The 19874-nt window shown below is 44.6% G+C and overlaps 1 protein-coding gene across 6 annotated transcripts in view; it reads left to right on the plus strand.

Annotated features, from left to right (window-relative positions):
- The window catches only part of LOC131702799 (neuron navigator 1-like), a 107071-nt gene that overhangs the window by 57397 nt on the left and 29800 nt on the right, over positions 1 to 19874 (plus strand). Inside the window, exon 1 of one of the 6 annotated variants that reach the window (XM_059005111.1) lies at positions 12292 to 12605. The exons of the other annotated variants lie outside the window; for them this stretch is intronic. Within the exon in view, the coding sequence (XP_058861094.1) occupies positions 12523 to 12605 (83 nt within the window). The 5' untranslated portion in view covers positions 12292 to 12522. Of the gene's footprint in view, positions 1 to 12291; positions 12606 to 19874 lie in introns of those variants that run through there. 6 annotated transcript variants of the gene reach the window in all.

Genomic DNA, 19874 nt, shown 5'->3' on the forward strand with positions numbered 1-19874 from the left:
GGAGAAGCGGTCTGCGTGTGTGTGTGTGTGTGTGTGTGTGTGTGTGTATGTGTGTGTGTGTGTGTGTGTGTTTGCAGCACCATGCTCTCACCGCATGAGACTCGCCAGGCTCCGTCCAGGTGCTGCATCAGACTGATGCAGTTTGTTTAATCAAGCAAAGGAGAAGAAGCTGGCAAATTTCAGACCCCGGTTCTATCACTATGGCAACACAGTCGTCTATGCGACGTTAAGGCCGTGTGGTGTGTTTAAATGAGTCTTCTTTCTCCTTTTACGAACAGAGGGGGCTTCAGCAGCTCTATTATAATGGCAACGATGATGTCCCAAATACTGGAGTCTGTTACCTGGTTGAGTGTGTAAATATTACAATTAGAAAATGGACTGTTTTGAACGGCAGACGATAAGAATTCTGGTTGAATTAAATTGGTGGTAGACAATATATAAATAAACCTCCAATATCTTGAATAAATCAATTTTCAGGCCATTTTAATGTCTAGTTTATAAAACAATATAATATGTGGATAGGGTTTATTCAGCAGCTGCTAATTCTTATTTGAACCATTTCAGCGCTCCGTGCAGCTGGATTGATAAGCTTAGAAGCTTTGAAAGTGTAAATCTGAGCTCTGAGCTGCACTGCCTCAAACTAAACGGAGAAAAGGTAGCTTTTGGATTCGAACGATGTCGTTGCCATGGTACCCGTAATAAAGCCTCCATTTCAACCCCTCCCACCGGGACAGGAAGGTCAGACTCTGACGAGACTGCATCATTCTAATACTGTATGAGAAATCCAATCGAATGAACGTGAAGACGAGGCTCACGAGTTCCGTAGTGACATCACTGTGAGGTCAGAGTGTTCGACGAGCATTCCAGGATGTTCCGCTCCAGATTCCACAACGCCTTTGATTTACACTCTCTCTCTCTCTCTGTGAGCTCTCTGTCGTTTTGCTGGATTATCTTGCAAGCTGTGTGATCTTCTATTCAAAGTGGATGATTTAAGTTCATTAGTCATTCATTATAAATGCACTGAAACACGTGCAGCGAATCCCTAAAGCATCCTGGGATGGATTGCATCCATAATATTTAGATGCTGCATCTTGAGATCCAGACCATGCAGAATTTCTTAAAGGGTTGTTTTTCCCAAGTTGTTTCAATACTGTAATTCGATCATGCTTTTGCACGCACACTGGATGTAATAGCTGTATATACTGTGTGTGTGTGTATATATAATAGTGTCTGTCTCCACTAGCTGCTGCCTGTGTTAATTGATAGGCCCCCATTGGGAGCCTTGCCCCATTAAAGAGTCCCATTAACAACAGGCTGCCCCCAGGCAAGGAAGTTAACTTGCAGTTTGGAATAGATTGTTTTCTGGTTAATGAAACCCATGTGCTGTTGCTGCTGCAGATCGCTTGTGGTTTTACACTGTGTGAAAATCCACTCTGCTCTAATGGGAGCGGGTTTACAGGCACCATTGGGGAATTAAAGGGGTAAAAAACCCCACATGAATGTGATTTATTAATATTGCACACTTGTTTTATCGTACTGTTATTAAAATAGTGTTTTTCACCTTGAGCCATTATAAAGTAAATCAGAATGTATTTCAAGCTGTGGTCGTTCTTTTTCTGTCTTAAATAACTTGTTTCCAATGTCTTGCACCCTGTTCGCGTTACCCGTATGATGTGCGTTAGGATTTAGGGTCAAACACGATCCTCACGCGGTGAAAACATGCCGGAAACGTGTTCTTGAGGTAGTGAAAGGCAATCGCATGGCTTGAGTGTGGATGACTGAACTGCAACGTAACATCTCCAGCAAGGGACAGGAGCTGTATTGAAAAGCCATTGTCCAAACCAGACTGCAACTGCAACTTTTTTATTGATTCGTTGTCGATGTGTCATTCAGATGTCAAAATGTTCCCCTCCAGCTATTAAAAAATCCATCAATAAATAAATCAAGTACATTGAATTGAGCCTTTAAGGCTTAATGTTTGTTTAAACAACTTCGCAATTTCCAAATGCTAAAATCATTGCCAACAAATATAATCCCTCAAATCTCTGAACGGGTCATCCATGGTAAGAAAAATATAAAGCACGCTGTTAAATCTCACGCTAAGCTGAAGCCTAGGCTCTTTGTAACATGGCATGTGGAGGGATACTGTGCATCTCTCTCTCTGTGTTACTGTGAAGCCACAAGGTTTGGCAATGGGGAGCAGGCCTGTGCAGTGTTTCTCTGGAAAGGAAATTGATTTCTCGTAAGGGATTTGTAAGACATGATTTTTTTCACTGGAAAGGAAGGATCAGATTTGAATTTTCTTGTTAAACCTATCTGTCTGTCTGTCTGTCTGTCTGTCTACTGTATCTTTTAGAAGCTTGGTGAGATTTCAGTTTCTCGTTTCTTTTCAATATCATTTTGTAGTTTTCTTTGATTTACATGGTGTTAAATAAAAGATCTAAATTAAGTTCAGATAGTTTTAAAAAAAAATGTGTGCCTCAATCCTAAATTTCTAGGTGATGCTAAACTTTTGGTCATAGCTATAGATTGATTGATCGATTTGTCTGTCTAGAAACACTGAAACAAGTCTATCAATCCAGGCGTTGGGAAAGGCTTTGTCAACTTTATTCTAGCAATGCAAGGATCTGTTCCATTAATACCGCCATCCTTTTAAATATGACCCTCTGGCATTTTCCAAATCAGACAGAATCGCACTAAAGAGATTTACATGTGCTGATAAATGTCTGATTCCCATAACCTTGGTCCCCAGATACCAGCCCCTATCGACAAACACAAATGTAACACTAAACAATGGCACAACAGCACGATGGCATTCCATTGACGTGACTGTTTTGTGACCCTTTCTTTTTTAACAGGGAGGAGCTGTTGGAGTAATCCAGTGGGGTGAAGTTAGAAAGTGCTGTGTTGAATTCAGTAATCAAGTTGGCACTGCTGTGCTATGAGCGAGCACAGCCAGGGGAGTATATGAACCAAGACTGCAGCCCGCTGTATCTGTGTCCCGGAGGGGTGAGCTGGCTCCCCCTGTGTCCTGGGATGGGGGGGTCCGTGTCCATCACAAACAGCTGCAAACATCTGCATCTAGCATCAGCACATCTGGAAGGAGTCAAGGCAGCGTGGAGGGGGGGGGGGGGGGGTCAAGGGGGGTCAGATTGAGTAACACTAAAACACAGCTACAAGGAATTAGAATGTTTTTTTGGATATGGCTGTTTTAAAATGACATATTGGTTCTGTAATAAAATAACAACTCCGCTAAGAACAACAAAACTCCTCAATGTGCAATAGTTTATATTAGTGTCAGCTCAGTAATCCAAATGGAATCTGATCCAACCTCCAACAGCGATGCAGTGATCTGTACTAAAGGGGAAGTATAGCATGGTGCGAGACATTGGCTAATATTTTCAATCACTGCCTGTAATCTGTAGACATCTTCTGTTGCACTTCACTGGTGCACTACACTGGCAATGCAAAGGTGCTGCCCCAAGGAGGAGTGCCCATGCAAACGGAACATTTGTTGCCATATTGAAATGGAATGCGGTCTATCCTGGCAAAACCAGAGCAAAGTATAGCATTATGAAACTAATGGTCATTATTATCTGGCACATGTTTTTTTTCTGATAGACGTCTGTGTGATTGTAGAGACACATCGCCACAGGAATCTCAGGCTCGCCATTCGTCTGCTATGGATGGAAGGGGAACGAATGAGTCTTTCTATTGGAATGACAAGAAGAGCAGTGAGAGGCTGGCTTTGGGTTTCCTGCACATCATTCGCATTGCAATCATATTCGCTGTGCTCCCTCCCCATTCTTTTATATTGTTAGCATCATGGCATCACAGCACGTCTGCGTCGGTGCAGCTCAGGCATTGCGCTCAACCTGAATGACTGATTGTTAGCTGATGGGCCTGAGCTCCTGAGACCCCCCCCCCCTCCCCCCCGCTCCGCAGCACACCTTGACCAAACCAATCGCCTGGAACGAATAGAATAGAATTGTGGGAATGACTACAGGGGCTTATTTTCCGGTTCAGTGGAGAGAAGCGGTCTATGGGAGCGCAGAGCTGCATTCTGGGAGATTCTCTCCAATGGCTTTCAATGGCGTAACAGTGTGGCTTTCATGACAGCACAATCAGGGTCGTGTCCGATTCATCCAGACTCCTCGTTTTCACTCCGCTTATTGGATGAAGCCAGGGGTCTGGAGGAACGAGGCCAGTCTTCAAAGCCTTTGGAGCAGTGAAGTGCAGCTCCACACTCGGGGAGGAAGCTCTATTTAATAGACAGGAGCCTGTCATTTCTTCACCACTCTGATGTGACTCCAGGCTGGCAGAATGTTATAACCTGCTGCGTCTTAAAGGAAATATCAACTCTAGCTGGGGTCAGGCCTAGAGGGGTTCCCTGAACCCTGACCTTTGACCTGGAACAATTCAGTGTGTCTCCCCAGTACTGTAAACACATTTAAAAACATTGCATGCAAAGTAGAAGTCATGAAGTCAACACGAGCAGCATTGCACACGTAACCAGTGGTTTGAAAGAGGCAAGCTGCAGAGTTGTGCTGGTTTTAGCACTCAGTAAACAAACAGTAGAGAGGCCTCTTGTCTCTGGAAATACCAGCCCTCCCACTTTTATTTGCTCAGTCTCGTGTGTCTTCCCAACGCTTGCTAAAATAACTAAAGGAAAGGATGTTGAGCCTGGAAATAAAAACAGACTTCGACAAACAAAGATCACTGGTTTGCTGTGTCACCGATGATGGGTCCGTTCAATCCAAATAAATATTAATTTCAATGAAAAAACCTCCCTGCAGCCGCAAGATGAATGGAATGAAGCCCTGTAGGGTTTGTGATAGAAGTGTTATTGGAATGCGGAGGTATATGATTGTCGACCATTCCCTTTTGAGAGTCCAACCATCACAAAGACCCCCATTGACAGAACATACCTACTATATAGATATATCTATTTAACTGGCTGTCTACCTCTCAAACTGTGGTACTGCAGAGTTCAGATAAAAGGCAACATGCTTTTGAACCTCTTTTAAAACACACACACATGGGCTAAATTACAGCCTGCTAAACGGCTAATGTATTATTGTTCAATAGCCGTGTGTTTGGAGAAGGAAACCCCAAAGCCCTGCTGATGTTTGAGCAGTTAGTGATGTCAAGTAAACTTGCAGCACATAGCTGTCATCCAGAGTTCACGTCCCAGTGAGGAAGCAAGCCCCCCCAGAGATGGGACTGTCAGGTGGGCTGATGGATGAGGACGGGGGGGGAGGAGGCAGACACACAAAAATCACAACACCTCCTCCTCCTCCCCTCGTGGGATTGCAGGTTCAATTCAACGAGCTACTCAGCTGGAAAAATGTACATGAAAGAAACTGAGCTAAGCGTGCTGTAATAATGATGTTTCCATTACAGTACCAGCATCAGCAGCACCAGTGTTGCACCGTATCTGCAGCCGTATTGATTCCAATCGCTTGCATTGCCATCGCTGGGAATCCTGTGGTCTACTAATGCTTCTGCTAGGGTTTCTTCAGGGTAATGCACTGGGATTATAACGGGAAAACTCTTTAGTAGAGACAGTGCTGACAGTTAGAATAAATACCTTTTATTGTGTAATTAGTTACTTTAAAAGCAATGGGAATTTTCTTCGCGTTTGGCACCACCTGGTGGACAGCATGGAAGCTGACTGTTCTCTTTTAACGCTTTGAGCCGGATTCCTTAAGTTTCCACTTGTAATGTTGCTGAACCAGCACCTGCGTTGTGCGACTACGTTCTCCCAATAGCACAATGGGCTAATGGTTTTAACATTTTCTTGTTTTAATGGTGCAAACTTTTCATGTGACGTTGGCTGTGCTAACTCCTGTCACATGACTATGGATGCAGTCGTTCATTCATAAACAGATCTGCCAATAAGTTATAAGCATGCTGGGAACTATCTAGCCATACAGTGCTGAGATTTGGTTCTGGCAAATAACATCCAAAGAGAACGAAATCAAGCAATTGCCAGTAAGGTTATTAAGAACAAAAGACAAAACACATTCGCAACAAACGTTCAGTATGGTCATGTGACCCCCTCATGACCTCGTCCGTGCCTGTGCCAGTGTGAGTCCCCTACTGTACAAGCCAAAGCATGTGTGGATGTAACCTCTGCCGTCATGCCAGCCTGGTTTAATTACACTGCCGTTACTGCTACACGTTGTAAAGTGTGTCTCTTCTGTTTAATTCAAGGCTGTGCGGGAATCCCCTGCCTAATCTCTGCCCACTCCCTGTCTGCCAGGCTTGTTTTAATGTCCTCAGTGGCATGTTGATTTAAGGACCAGCTTTGTGGAAGGCATGTGGTGCAGCCTGTCTCTTGGGAGCCCGCTCCCCAGTTAATAAAGTTAACGCCAGGACAGGCGCTTTGGTTCCACGCGGGCCGTGGCGAGGGGGGGTGCCAGCTGGCTGTGTGCCAAGGCTTGTGAAGGGGCACCTGGCTGAAAGACCAACTGGATGCTGCTTCCCATGGTGAATCTGCACAGTAATGTCTCCCTTGGTCATGTGGTTGCTATACTGTTCAATGTCATGAATTGGATTCCACTAAGCTGTGCTACACCTTGCTGTGCTTCTGTTATTTATTCAGCGAGGTATTTATCACAGAATTACAGAACTAGCTGTTTGATTCCAGTCCGCTTGCTCACAGAATTACAGAACTAGCTGTTTGATTCCAGTCCGCTTGCTCACAGAATTACAGAACTAGCTGTGTGATTCCAGTCCGCTTGCTCACAGAATGTCTGCTGTGAGGTATGAGATTCTGTCCGAATTCTGCCCAGTAGTTCAGCGCTTGGTTTTTCAGTGTTCACTTAAACACTTGTGGTGCACTTACTGCACAAGGTGTAGGTGAGGAAGACATGCAGGTGAACAGGGAACATTTATTTCTTCTGTGGTAATTATTTGTTTTGTCTCCATGACTACAGCTTGTGGTTGTTTGAATGATAACGTATGAACTTCTACCAAATTGACTACCAACAGATCTACAGTGTTTTTTTTATTTTAACGGCTCTGTTGACTCGTGCTGTTTGGGGTCAGATGAATGTTCTAAGCTTGGCTCTGTCAGTTGATAAGGATGTTTGATGCAACAAAGAAGCAGAGTGAATAATGTGTTTATAAAACTAGCAGAGCCCTGGTCTGTTTCTCACAGGGCTGAGGGAGTTCGGTGCTGTTTTAATGACTAAAAGATGTTGGAGTATTAGTAATGCCTCCTACTGTGAACTTTCCCAACGAGGTCTCCCAGCAAGACTGTGCTGTCACATCTGATACACGCACACACACACTCCCGCAATCGCACATGCTTCTAGAAGTTACACAGAAAAACAACTGGAACATTTGCCATATAACTGTCGGGCCACCATGGGGAGCTGTGATGTCACAGACTGGATGTGACAAATCATTCCTCGGATTCCTTCAGGGAAGTTATGTGCTCCTCAGAATGATCCACAGCGATCACGTCACAGAGGAGAATCAGACGGGAGGGGAAGGGCTTTTAATGGAACAGAAGTGTGCCTACATACGCTGGTCACAATTTAGAGACAGCAGGGACATATTTTCAAAGCTTTTAAGTCCTAAACTAGCTCCAATTTTTTAATTTTTTTTTTAATTAGAAAACTAAACCATGTTAATGTGACAAAATGAAAAGCAAACACAATTTTATTATATATACCTGTGCTTGTATTTGAATTGGAAATCATACTTTCCATGGCCTGTATTTGAATTTCTGTCCTGTAAAAGAAGGTGCTGGTGATTGAATCGTGTTTTCTCCTGCTCGTTGAGTGATCTCGTGCGAGTGTCAATGGAAACAGGGCCAGTGCGTTCCAGCCGCTCCCATCGCACGGCTCTGCTTGCGTTGCACACTTAGCTTGTTATTGTTATCAGATGCAAGACACTGAAAAGCCTCTGCGTGGATCAACTGAAACAACCCTGCTGATGCTGGTCCCAATTAGCCACAGAGGAAAAACAAAACTCTGCCTTGAAAGCTTTTGCTCCGGTGAACGCTTTGAAAAAGAGGTTTGCAAGAGAAGACAGCGTGCGTGTTGATGTTAACTGGAGAGCCTTTGGTTTTCATAGCCGTATAAATTGAGGTTCCTGTAAAATATAAAACAAGTCAAATGGGAGTGTGCTTTTGTACTTCCTTGCTCTACAGCAGAGCTGTGGCATTCATAACCTACTCCTGCTGCATGTTGAAACAGGAACGTTCTTAGAGTTGGGGGGGCAGTACTGTACCTAAAGGGAATATAAACAAACCGGACCACTAACAAGGCTGTATTCTGAAGAAGAAGAATGCACAGATAGAGGTAAACTATTGGTGCAGTGCAGGATCGTGGGACACTGTGCTTTTAAAACAGTAGCAGGGTGTGAAAGATCATTCAGTCTCTGCAGGATTCCAGGGCTTGTTTCTGGGAGTTTGGCAGTCTCATGTCGTGACTGGGGTGTGTTCTCATGGAAAGAAGCGTGGAAGCGATGGCATCATTGCTGGTGAAGTCACACCCAGCAGAGGAATGGAAACACTGACTGAAAACTAGAGGAACTTAAAAAGAGGGTTTTTAAAAGGTCCGGAGATTTAAAAAATAAAACAAACCGGTGACAAACCTAAAAGAAACGCCCTTAGACAGTGTGATATATGTTGATTGACTGCAGACATTTTTTAGACAGTCGGGGCAGACTGTTCAAAGCATAGCTGAGTGGATACATTAGGCACTTATAAATATTTCACTCCCGATTCCTGCAGCGGGAGACATGAACTGCCTCTCGTGATCTGCCAGAGAAAGGTCTAAATATTTAAATCCCAGTTAATCAGGAAGGCAGTCTTTTTTTTTTGTTCTGGAATTTCTGCCATTTTATCACACAATAGCCTTCCATGAAGTGCTTCTCAAACTGAGGGTAATGCACACGGGTTCTGACAAGTCACACCTTCAGGATGTGTGATGGTTATCTCTGAAACCTGATGTAAATCAGAAATGACATTTCTAAGACATTTTGCATGAGTATTTGATTCCATCGTAGCACTTATTTAATGGACAGAACCCTGCTCAGGAGGCGTCACTGTCTGTTAGTGTAGTGTATTGTTCGTGGTTACCTGTATATTTGTTTTTCAGTCTTGTTGCAGACTCTTATTCAAGTACATTAACAATAACAGCCTGTCTCTACCAGCTCATGCTTTCTCAGCCTGGGAACAACAGAAAAGGAAGATTAAAAAGGGCTTTGCATATCTAAAGAGGGCTTTGCTTGACAACTCTGTACCTGGTATCCGTGGAGGTTTGTTGTGTCAGACAAATGCAAGGGAAGGTAGACGTTGCAATGCTTTTAAAAACAACTTTTATACCAGTTTTGCCTGACATTCAGAGCTTGTATAGATTAAGGAGAGTCACAATACTGGAAGGTCAAATCAATAGAGAGAGTTGCTTCAAATCTCAACCTGCACGGTGCGGTCGAAAGCATGCAAACGATATTGTCACGCAACACTTGTGTCTTTAAACCACTTTTTTTGAGATACACAGGGGGCATTCCTATCCCAATGATCTTCAGTCTGAGGCACAGCAATGGCTCTGTAGCGATATCATCCATTGCAATGCCATCGTATCTTACACAGTAACAGTGCCACTGTATCAGGGTCACTGCGCAGTGTCACCGGTGTGGTCTGGTAATGGTGTTGCCAGGTTGGGTGTTTGTTTTTTTCAGGGTGGTATTAATGCACTGGTATTCTGCTCAAGTCATTTAAAACACACTCTGAATATATTCCATGTGCTGCTGTGGGCACTGAGCAGGCTGTTGGAAATCTGAGCAGTACACCTATCCATTTCACCTGTTTGTCTTGGCTTGAGCAACAGGGGAGGAAAAAAAAATACTTGGAGAGAAAGAAAGACTCAGATTAACATCAGGTTGGATTTCACTTGAGAAAGAGCAGGCCTGTGTATCCTTAAAGACCAGAGCGCTCTGAGCTGCCAAAAGTACTGCAGAACCCACAGAATTCCTGACAGAGTTTTCATGTTAGTTCAGTAACAGCGTTGCCAAGTTTCGTTGTTCCTTTTCCTACAAGTGCTAACGGGGGTGAACGGGGAAAACACTGCAGGCACCCCCTGCCCCTCCCACTCCAGCTCTGGGGCAGTTCAGGAATGTGAGAGGGTCAAAAAATCTTCAAACGCTGTTTAATTAAACTGTTTAGAAAAAGAGATAACCAGTCCATCAAAAAAAAACACACTTAAAAAAATAAACAGCTCAGTAAAATCAGCAAGACAATTCTGTGTTCTCCTCTTTTGTATCATTTTCACTGCTGTGCACGGTAGTTCCCTTTATAAATGTTTTAATCAGAACAGTACTTGTGTAGTTTACTCAGGGTTCTGCTAGGCTTTTAACACAGTCTGCCATGGTTTGTTTTTTTAACATGTGTTACCGTACCTCTCTGGGCTTAACAATGCTTACCAATTCTTCCACTGTGCTTTATTACACTTCCAAATGCTTTTCCTGTTGAAAACCTTTAGAAAACCCCACCTGCCTCTTCCTTTCCCTATCTGTGGTCTTTGCTGGATGATCCTCATTTTTTCACTACTAGTTTATCGATAACAAGATTGAAAACTGAAAACTGTCCTTAAACGTGTTCGGACAAATTATAAAAACATTTGAATGCTAAGTACCTTACTCTTTCTAACAGGAAATGAAACAAAAACTGGGAATGTTTCAAACTATAAATAATCTGAATGGAAATATTGTTTTAACTGCTCCTGTGTAAGCCTGTTAGTTTTGACTAGTTTTTGGAGCATAATAGTTTGATTTTTCGGAAGAGATATGCTGAAGACATTGAAAAGCCAGGCGTGGTGATGCAGCCTCCCTTCCCTTGTGGGTTACCTTGACCGGTCCGTTATTAAGAGGGGTGGTTTGTAGGTCCCGCTTATTGCAAAGAGTCCCTTTGATTCAACCCTTCTCAGTCAGGTTCCTCCAAATGTACTGCTATTGTTTTGAAGAAGAAAAAATTCTGTTTTCTTGTCAAACCCATTTGTTTATAATGGTCTTATAAAGGAGTGATTTTCAGTTCTTTTAGTTCTTGCTACATCCATTTTGAATGTTAAAGTAATCCTGTCTGACTCTGCGTTTGCAATGCAGGTTCAATATGAAAAGTGATTTCATGCCGCATTCATGATGGGATTGGATTTGAAGAATATTGATTGCTAGAAGCTTTTAACCCATGACAAAGCTTTCACGGACTGTCAGCCATGGTCTATCTTTTACTGGCTGTGTAACTGCCTTGTATGTACTTGTGATCTGACCGGACACCAATCCTGAACGCATGCACAGCATTCTCCTCTTCATGCCAGGTCATGCTAAGGGTCCAGTTTGAATCTTTTAAAGCAGATGGGTTTCACTGCCAGTGTGAGCGTCACAGAGAATGATCTAATAAGACCTGTCCTATTTTTTTATTTCCTATGAAGCCTTTTCACAGCCCGAGTTGTGCTTTGCCCTTGAGATGAGAAGGGAAGGAGAGAGGAGGTGCAGAGTGGAATCCCCTGGGCAGGTTTGAGCACACGCTGCAGAGCGGTGCGGGCATGCTGGAGGAGAAACAGACTGGGGAGGTAGTGATTCGAGCAGGATTCATTAAATTCACACGCTGTCTGCCTATGCATGGTTTGAGAGAGCCAGGAAAAGAACATTCACTTCCCCAATTCAGCTAGGGGTCAGCCTGATTGTTTTTAGGGTTATGCACGCAATCCAGGTTCCCCTTTGTAGGCCCACGAATGGTGCTAATGAGCTGTTAGGATATATTCACAGTACTGAGAAAGGGTCAAGGAGATGCCTCTTCAGTTTAGTTCCAAAGGCTACTGGGAAACCATCTCTCTTCCAATCGCTGTGTCTTCTTCCAATCGCTGTGTCTCCTCATAGTCTCACACTTTTGTCATAAGTTACAAGTAAAAAGGGTTTATTTCTCTAAATGCGAATAATAACAGTAAAAACAAACTGTCTGGAAAGATAACACAAGCTCACAGTCTCGATTTTGCAAAGCCTTTGACAGGAAGATAAGGATGAATTGATACCAATATGAAATAGTAAAAACCGCATACACACATTACAAATGCCTATTTACAAACATCAAATAAACTCAATAATAATGATAAATCAGATATGTTCTGAGCGTGCTGTGATTCTGTATTCAGTGTACAGTCCTACATCGTTTTGAATTCTGTTCTGAAATCACAACTATGATTTAATTTATTAATAAAACGATTCCCCTTTTTCCATTGTTAGAAATGTGATGACTCCGCGGTTGTAATGCTGCAGCTGCAGCGGCACAGCTGTTAGCTATCGGGAGCGAGAGCCGTGAATTTGGGAGGGGCGTGTGTAGCTTAGCCCTGCCTCGTCTCTCCATGTGGAATAGGGGCTGGGGCGTTTTGAGCCAGACGCTAACAAATTGAATGGATCCAGCCCGGGCCGCTGACAAATTGTGCTTTCAGATAACCAGCGCAAGGATTACTATTTTTATATTATGCGTTTAAATAATCAAGCCACGAAAGCATGAGCGGCCGCGTTAGCAATGGGGAAACGCTGCCGCTGCCACAGGCGCAGCGAGTCGGGAGAACAATGCTATTTCATTCAAGGTAAGAGGTGATCTGTGGCCCAGATCTGCCGCCGAGGAGCGCGCTTTCATTGCAGTACAGTACGATCGTGCTGTGCGTGTCTGTGTGTGTGTGTGTGTGTGTGTGTGTGTGTGTGTGTGTGTGTGTGTGTGTGTGTGTGTGTGTGTGTGTGTGTGTGTGTGTGTGCGCGTTGAGACTGATCTGTGTGCATTACGACTGGTGTCGCTCCGAAAAGCCAATGCGACGTCAATATCAAGAACACACAAAAAAAGGACAAAGCATGATTGTGGATATTGTATAGTAACAGCCAGCGACTCCTCGCACTGTATTCAAATCACCTGAGTTGATATACTGTACCACCGCAGCGATTGTTATGACGTGATTCTATTCCAGCAACGTGAAAACAAGGTGTGAAGCCTTTTATGAAAACAATATCACAGAAATGGCATGGATCGTTACTGGGAAGGGAATGAGAGCGGACAGTATGTGTTCTGTTATTGCACAGCACTGTAAAAATGTAATATGAATGTAGCCTGTGTGTATTGTATGAATTTTTGTATTTTCAGTAAGGGACACTCATTTAAATGGCAAAAGGTAATTACTATTTCAGTAATGTAATGTTCACATGCATATATATTTTTGTACTATTGTTTGTTTTTGTGTGTGTGTGTGTGTGTGTGTGTGTTTGTTTTTACAGTACTGCACAACACTAGTATTTCGTTGGCGTGCTTGCTAAGTAATTGTTTTATAAATTTAGAAGCAAGAATTCAAACAGGTAGCTCGGATTTCTTACTGAGGGGCGGGTGTGCACACTGAAATACATTCAAATAAATACAACACGTGGGCTGTGTTGTCACCAGTGGTCTTGAATTGTTAAGCGGTAGAGCGGTTTGTTAACCTGAAGGTGCGTTCTGCTCGGTTGTAGTCTCTTTTTGGAAACGCATATTTTATTGGAGTAGGAAACGTGGATGCAGAGCGGAAGAGAACAGTAATTCGGTGTATGTTGTTCTGTAGGCAGGGCTCGGATCTCTGGAGTGTGTGTTAGCTGTATGAAATACAATACATTTATAACACGACTGATGTTAGAGCGGACTTGAGAACAGTTAAGAGTCCTATTCCAAGCGTAACAAAGCAGGGTTTAGTGGTTTAAGAGTGCAATATCCTGTGTGGTGGTGTTTAAGTTCACCTCCAGTATAACCACGAGGTATTGAAACTAATTGTCATGAAGAGGCTGCGTATTATTGTGGTGTCTAAAATCTCAACATATGCTTGAAAAAAAAGGTTTGTTTATTAGTGGGTGTCTGTTAGACATCTTTTTAAACGTTGATTCAGTCTGACCCTGCGTTCTGTTTGGTGTGTTTCGGATTGGTGACCTGGGATTGACACTTTTTATATAAACCCATTAGTGTGCACAGGGGAGCTGTCGCACCGTTGGCCACATTGAAAACACGTGTGGGAGGTTGTGTGCTCTACTGGTCAGAGTGGTGCACTGAGGGGCAGAGTGACCTTTTGAAGAGTTCAGGTTGGATCTTCATCCCCTGACTGTGTGCACACCTAAAGCCAGGCAGACCACACTTTTGTGGTAAAGTTCAAGCTGATGCAATATCTGCTATTCTGCATTCGAACCCGTGCCCTTCAATGGGAAGCTGCAATTCATAATGTTATTGAGGACACTTGACAGGTAGCCCCCCCCCCCCCCCCCCCCCCCCACAGACGTCCTCGGGACATGCCATTGGTCAGTTTGTGCTTTTCGGTTTCCACTATAAGGGCTGTGCATGCGTGTGTGGGCGTTCTTCTGGAAACAATGCTTCTCGGCTGGGTGGACACAGTAATTAAAGCTGCATGCTCTAAAACTCCTTAGTGTTTGCTTGTTACATTCTTCAGGACACTCTACTTAATTGGGTAAGTGGGAGGGGGCTTTGCTGACGGTCCTGTTTTGTTTACATTCTCCTCAATGTCTCTGGCTGTAGGGGCACACGCTCCCCCCACACACCCCCACCCCCACCCCCACCCCAATGGCTGTATGAGGGTTCCAGACCACCAGAAGATACAAAAATAGATAAACAATATACCCACAGTGCAGCTGCTACTGAAATATCTATAAAATACCTCAAATCATTTCTTCATGTTTGCAGGGTTCTAGAAACCCATCCAGTGGCGTTATTGGCTTCAAGCTGAATGCACGTGCTCTCCAGTCTTCAACCAGTGGAGGAATGGCAGCTCCTTGATTTCATCACCTTGATTTTTAGGAGTGCGTTCTTCAGGGTAATAAACTGCGACCAGTCTGTGCTACTTGGGTTGGCATCCAGCTGTTTCAAGCAGCTGTAATGAGAGGCCAGGCTAGTGACAACTGCTTTCACTTGAAACCGGGTGAGCAGCACTGTGTGCTATTTGAAACCGGGTGAGCAGCACTGTGTGCTATTTGAAACCGGGTGAGCAGCACTGTGTGCTATTTGAAACCGGGTGAGCAGCACTGTGTGCTATTTGAAACCGGGTGAGCAGCACTGTGTGCTATTTGAAACCGGGTGAGCAGCACTGTGTGCTATTTGAAACCGGGTGAGCAGCACTGTGTGCTATTTGAAACCGGGTGAGCAGCACTGTGTGCTATTTGAAACCGGGTGAGCAGCACTGTGTGCTATTTGAAACCGGGTGAGCAGCACTGTGTGCTATTTGAAACTTCTCCTTTTCAAATCCAAACATTTCTCATCGTCACAAATTCAAAATCCATATCAACCGTCAGTCGAGGCTGGCACCGGGCCATTGCAAACAGGAACAAAACTTCTGCTTGGTGGTTAGGGCTTCACCTTCTCAAATGTCATTGCATGGGTTCAATGAACGCTCTGGATAAACAGACCTGTTTTGAGAGGAAGTGTACTGCACAGTTAACTCGCCCAGGGCTTGTGCTTCTCCCTGGAGGGCGTTTATCCCTTTTTATTAACTCTCTCCGACTCAATAAGAAGATCGTTTTTGCTGATTGCCTGAGCCTGACCTCTTCTGAGTTCCTTTTACAGTACTTCCTAATTCTTAAGAGTGCGTTCCTGTATTAAAGTTATTGCCAGTCATTGTTACCTGCAGGTGTAAGAGATTAAAACATGAAAGGCTCTTTTAAACAGTCCGTTAGCATTAACAGAAGCAAGTGAGGCATAATCAAAAACAGTAATTAATAGAAGGTCATTTTGAATAATGAGAAGGTGACTGTGCACACCTGGACTGTCAACGGGGGAACCTGCGATGATCAGATTACACAAACCGGTGGTGCAGGTCGCTTGGTGGAAATATCTCTCCCATTGCATCATCTGTTAGCACTAGCACTACAGTTTCCCGTCTTGCACATTTTTTTCCATGTCTTGACTTTCCAAGTGAAAGGAAGACTTGGATAGATCCATTCTAAAATGCCTTCACGCAATAGTTCTTCAATAGCTCCACCACATCTTTTAAGAGACCTGCACTGGCATCTCCCTGTACTCATCTTAATTTTTCTCGGTTCTGTGCACAAGCCATTGTTGCTAGGTTACCAGGCAGCATTCTCAGAAACGTCTCTCCGATCAGCGGGAGGCGGGAATGACTTCCCAATCCAGCAGGAAGCTCTTTTCTCCCGCCGCTCCGAGCCGTCGAACCTGTCCTGTTTGGCTCCGATGTGAAAGTGATGGGTTTGATCGTTGATTTTCTATGCAGCTCATGATCAAAGTGTTCCCGGGCTCGCCGTGGCATTGGGTTTGAGTTTTGAAAGCTTCTCTCCTCAAGCTCTCGTGACTCCGAGGGAATTAGAGAAGTGATTACAGACCTGTTTCAAACGGCTCTCTAATCTGCTGTAATTAACCATGCGGGGGATCGTCTTGCTGTTTAGTCAAGCCCTCCATTTCTCTTCCCAATTATTATTTTCTTATTAGAATTGCTCCCTATTTAAACACCTTTCTGATTATCCTGAAGCCTCTGTTTGCTTGTCATTAAGCACCTCTCAAAGCTCTGTATTGTGTGTGTGTGTGTGTGTGTGTGTGTGTGTGTGTGTGTGTGTGTGTGTGTGTGTGTGTCCGCCCACAGCTTCCGGATTGGGCTGGGAATCTCTCCATCGTCCAATTACAGAGTTAACTTCTGCATGACTGGCCAGTCTCACACAGGGGCAATCTGTGCTCTGGAGCTTCGTTCTGGAAGCTGTCTAGCACCCCATATTGCATCCCATCTGTGCTGTGAGTGCAGTGCTCTCTTACAGCCTTACATTTCAGAAGTGCAGGACGACTCTCACAAGGTTCACAGATTCATTCATCCTTCTCGTGTTGGAAACCAAATCAAATTGTATGACTTGGTTTATTTTAGAAGTTGCTCTGGTCCATTTAAGCTTTCATGAAGTACGACCCCTTGCGAGTGGGTGGCAATGGAGTTCGAGGGTTTGTGAGTTCAAACGTCAGAGAAACGCCACTCTGAACTTGTTAGTGGTAGAATGTTTACGTTGGTATGCGTTTGAGGTGCAGTCCCCAATTCAAAACCCAGCCGTTTCTCATTTTAAGACACTCACATTCAAATGCTTTTGAATACAAGTGTTCTTGAACGTCTGTTGCAAACGTGCAAGTGAGACACCTGGTACTCATGTGCTGATCCATCGATGGGTAATTGGAGCAGCTCATTAAATCCTGTAGAACGAGGACCAGAAGTTGGTGCACATATGGGAGCTTGGTGCTGAATGCTTTCAGCTGTTGCTGGAGGTTTGCAGTCGCTACTGTTCTGTCACAGTGTGGGAGTTTTCAAAGGCAGGAGAAGGCTGTTCAAGCTCTTGAGGTGAAGTTAGTCTCTCAGCATGTTTTACGAGGCTTTCCAGTGAGCTGGTAGCGGATAATAAATGTGCAGCCGGGGCGGTTCTCTCTGTCCCGCTGGGAGTGTGTCCCATCGCAATGTCATTGTAGCCAGTCTGGGGGTCTCTCTCGGGGGGGGGGGGGGGGGGTTGTCTCATATGTTAGCAGAATGTGACAGCACCCCCTCTCTCGCAGACAGACAGCGATATCAAGCAGTCTCACACGCAGGCTTGTGCGCGTTCACCCACACACGCCACTGAAAGGCACTTGCTGAAATGTTTGTCTACCAGACAAAGGCGTTCATTTGGTTTGGCTTTCGTGTTTAAGTGGTTGATGAAAAGTCTGGCAGTTTCAGATAATCGTTTCTTCAGACCAGTGAAAGAAACAATGATTGAACAATGTAACCCTCCCCTCCTCCCTGTCACCCACGCTGATCGCAGTGATACCTTATTGAAAGAGTGAGATGGCAGCACAGTTTAAAGTCTAATGCTAAATACTTTCACTAAAGACCAGCATTCACAGGGTTAAGGTTTCTGGTCCCTGCCCTGCTGATAACAGGAACGGAAGGAAACCCTTTAAACTCACAGTTAAATTTAACAGTTTCCATGTCTGCTGGGCAGCTTTAAGCACTGTAAACACTGTCCAGACCACCTAGGCTGTTAAACTCCTCCCCAGCGCAGTCGCTGAACTATATCTGGAAACCCAATGCTGTGTTTATATACACTGCTCCAAACAACCCTGGGGTATTGTGTATGCTGGGAATCCCCAAGTCCTGTTTTGAAAAGGCAACCGCCACCCCCTGCGACAGATTAGCAATGTCTCTACAGGTGTGTCAGGCTTTGTGCTTCTCGTTGTTGTTGCTATATTTTGTCCAGGGAGTGGAGAGATGCCTCTGAAGCTGTAGCTCTTTGTCCTCATGTTGCGCTTGGTTCTGCTCCCTTCGTTTCATGCCCACGCTTTGTCTGTCTTTCTGTTGCCAGTCTGCCCCGTCTGTTCTCCGTTCTCCGGTCCATCTGTCCTCCTCGGACGCCTTGGTGGTGTTGATTTGACTCTTTCATAGCTGTTTTTGGTTTGAAGGTATGGAGTTTGGTTCTAGCATGTTTTCTGAGGGATCCTGAGAGCCCCTGTGTAAGTTCGTAATGTTATGTGACCTCCGGCAGGGTGCTGTTGTGAATCTTGGTTGTCGAAGGAAGCTGGACGTGGTTTTCAGTATTCTAGGGTATCGCGTCACACCTGCTCTGCTGCGTTTCTTCACAACACTCGGGCATTTTATTACCACAAAGAAGAGATTCGACTCTTATTACAGCTGTTACAGTGCTGTTCTCTGCATTGGCTCTGTGTGTGTGTGTGTGTGTGTGTGTGTGTGTGTGTGTGTGTCTGTTTAACAGATGTCTTCTTTACAGACCGGAGAGCCTCTTCCCCAATGTGAAATGTCCCTTTGAGTGAATGTAACTGTCCTTCACTTGTCCCTCCTGTTTTCATTACAGTAGTCCTGAGTTTGTGTTGGAGCTGAAGAGGTCTCAATCGTTGGTGACAGTGTGAAGGGTGGGAGACTCGGGTGGGTGTGTAGCAGCGTGGCTGGAGGGCTGTTTCATTGCGTTTACCCCTTCTGAGGTTTTTCAAAGTGTTAGGAAATGCATTATAAATGATACTAGAGGGTATAGAAATGGATGTTAATTTTCAGGACTAACTCTACAGGGTTCAAATGGAACAAGCGTGAGGCCTGATCCAGTTTATCTTGTTGCAGTATGAAAAAGCTGCAGTGGCACTGCATATGCGCTTTGCTCCTGCGTCTCTCCAAAGCCCTCCCAGCACACAGCAATCTCATCCTTTACAGTCTGGCTCTTGTGCTGTGAGTACAGAGGCCGGTCCCTGCCAACAGTACAGTTGTTGTAAGCGGAGCCTGAAGACTCGAGTCCCCATTTAAAGATTAAGTGTACTCAGCAAGCCACACATTAGCTTTGATTATGTGGATGCCAGAGCAGGGAAGAATATAGCTATTATGTTTTCAAGTTCACGGTTCCAAACCCCCCCTGGTGATGTAGTCATGCGGGCCTGGGCTCGGAACTGCCCTGTTCTCACGGTAACCGCGGGCCCTTGGCATAAAGAAGATGGTTTTCGGCATATCGTGGGATCCAAATAATACGATTATGCCCAAGACATGTATACACAGGGGAACAGATACAAAATGACAAACACCTCTCCTTATAATAGGGGTCCAATCAGAGAGGATCCGCCTCTCCTACACAATGCGGGTCCAATCACAGAGGATCCGCCTCTCCTTACACAATGCGGGTCCAATCACAGAGGATCCGCCTCTCCTGACAATGCGGGTCCAATCACAGAGCATCCTCCTCTCCTTACACAATGCGGGTCCAATCACAGAGGATCCGCCTCTCCTTACACAATGCGGGTCCAATCACAGAGCATCCTCCTCTCCTTACACAATGCGGGTCCAATCACAGAGGATCCGCCTCTCCTTACACAATGCGGGTCCAATCAC

Source organism: Acipenser ruthenus, chromosome 30, assembly GCF_902713425.1.
Source record: "Acipenser ruthenus chromosome 30, fAciRut3.2 maternal haplotype, whole genome shotgun sequence".
Lineage (NCBI taxonomy): Eukaryota > Metazoa > Chordata > Actinopteri > Acipenseriformes > Acipenseridae > Acipenser > Acipenser ruthenus.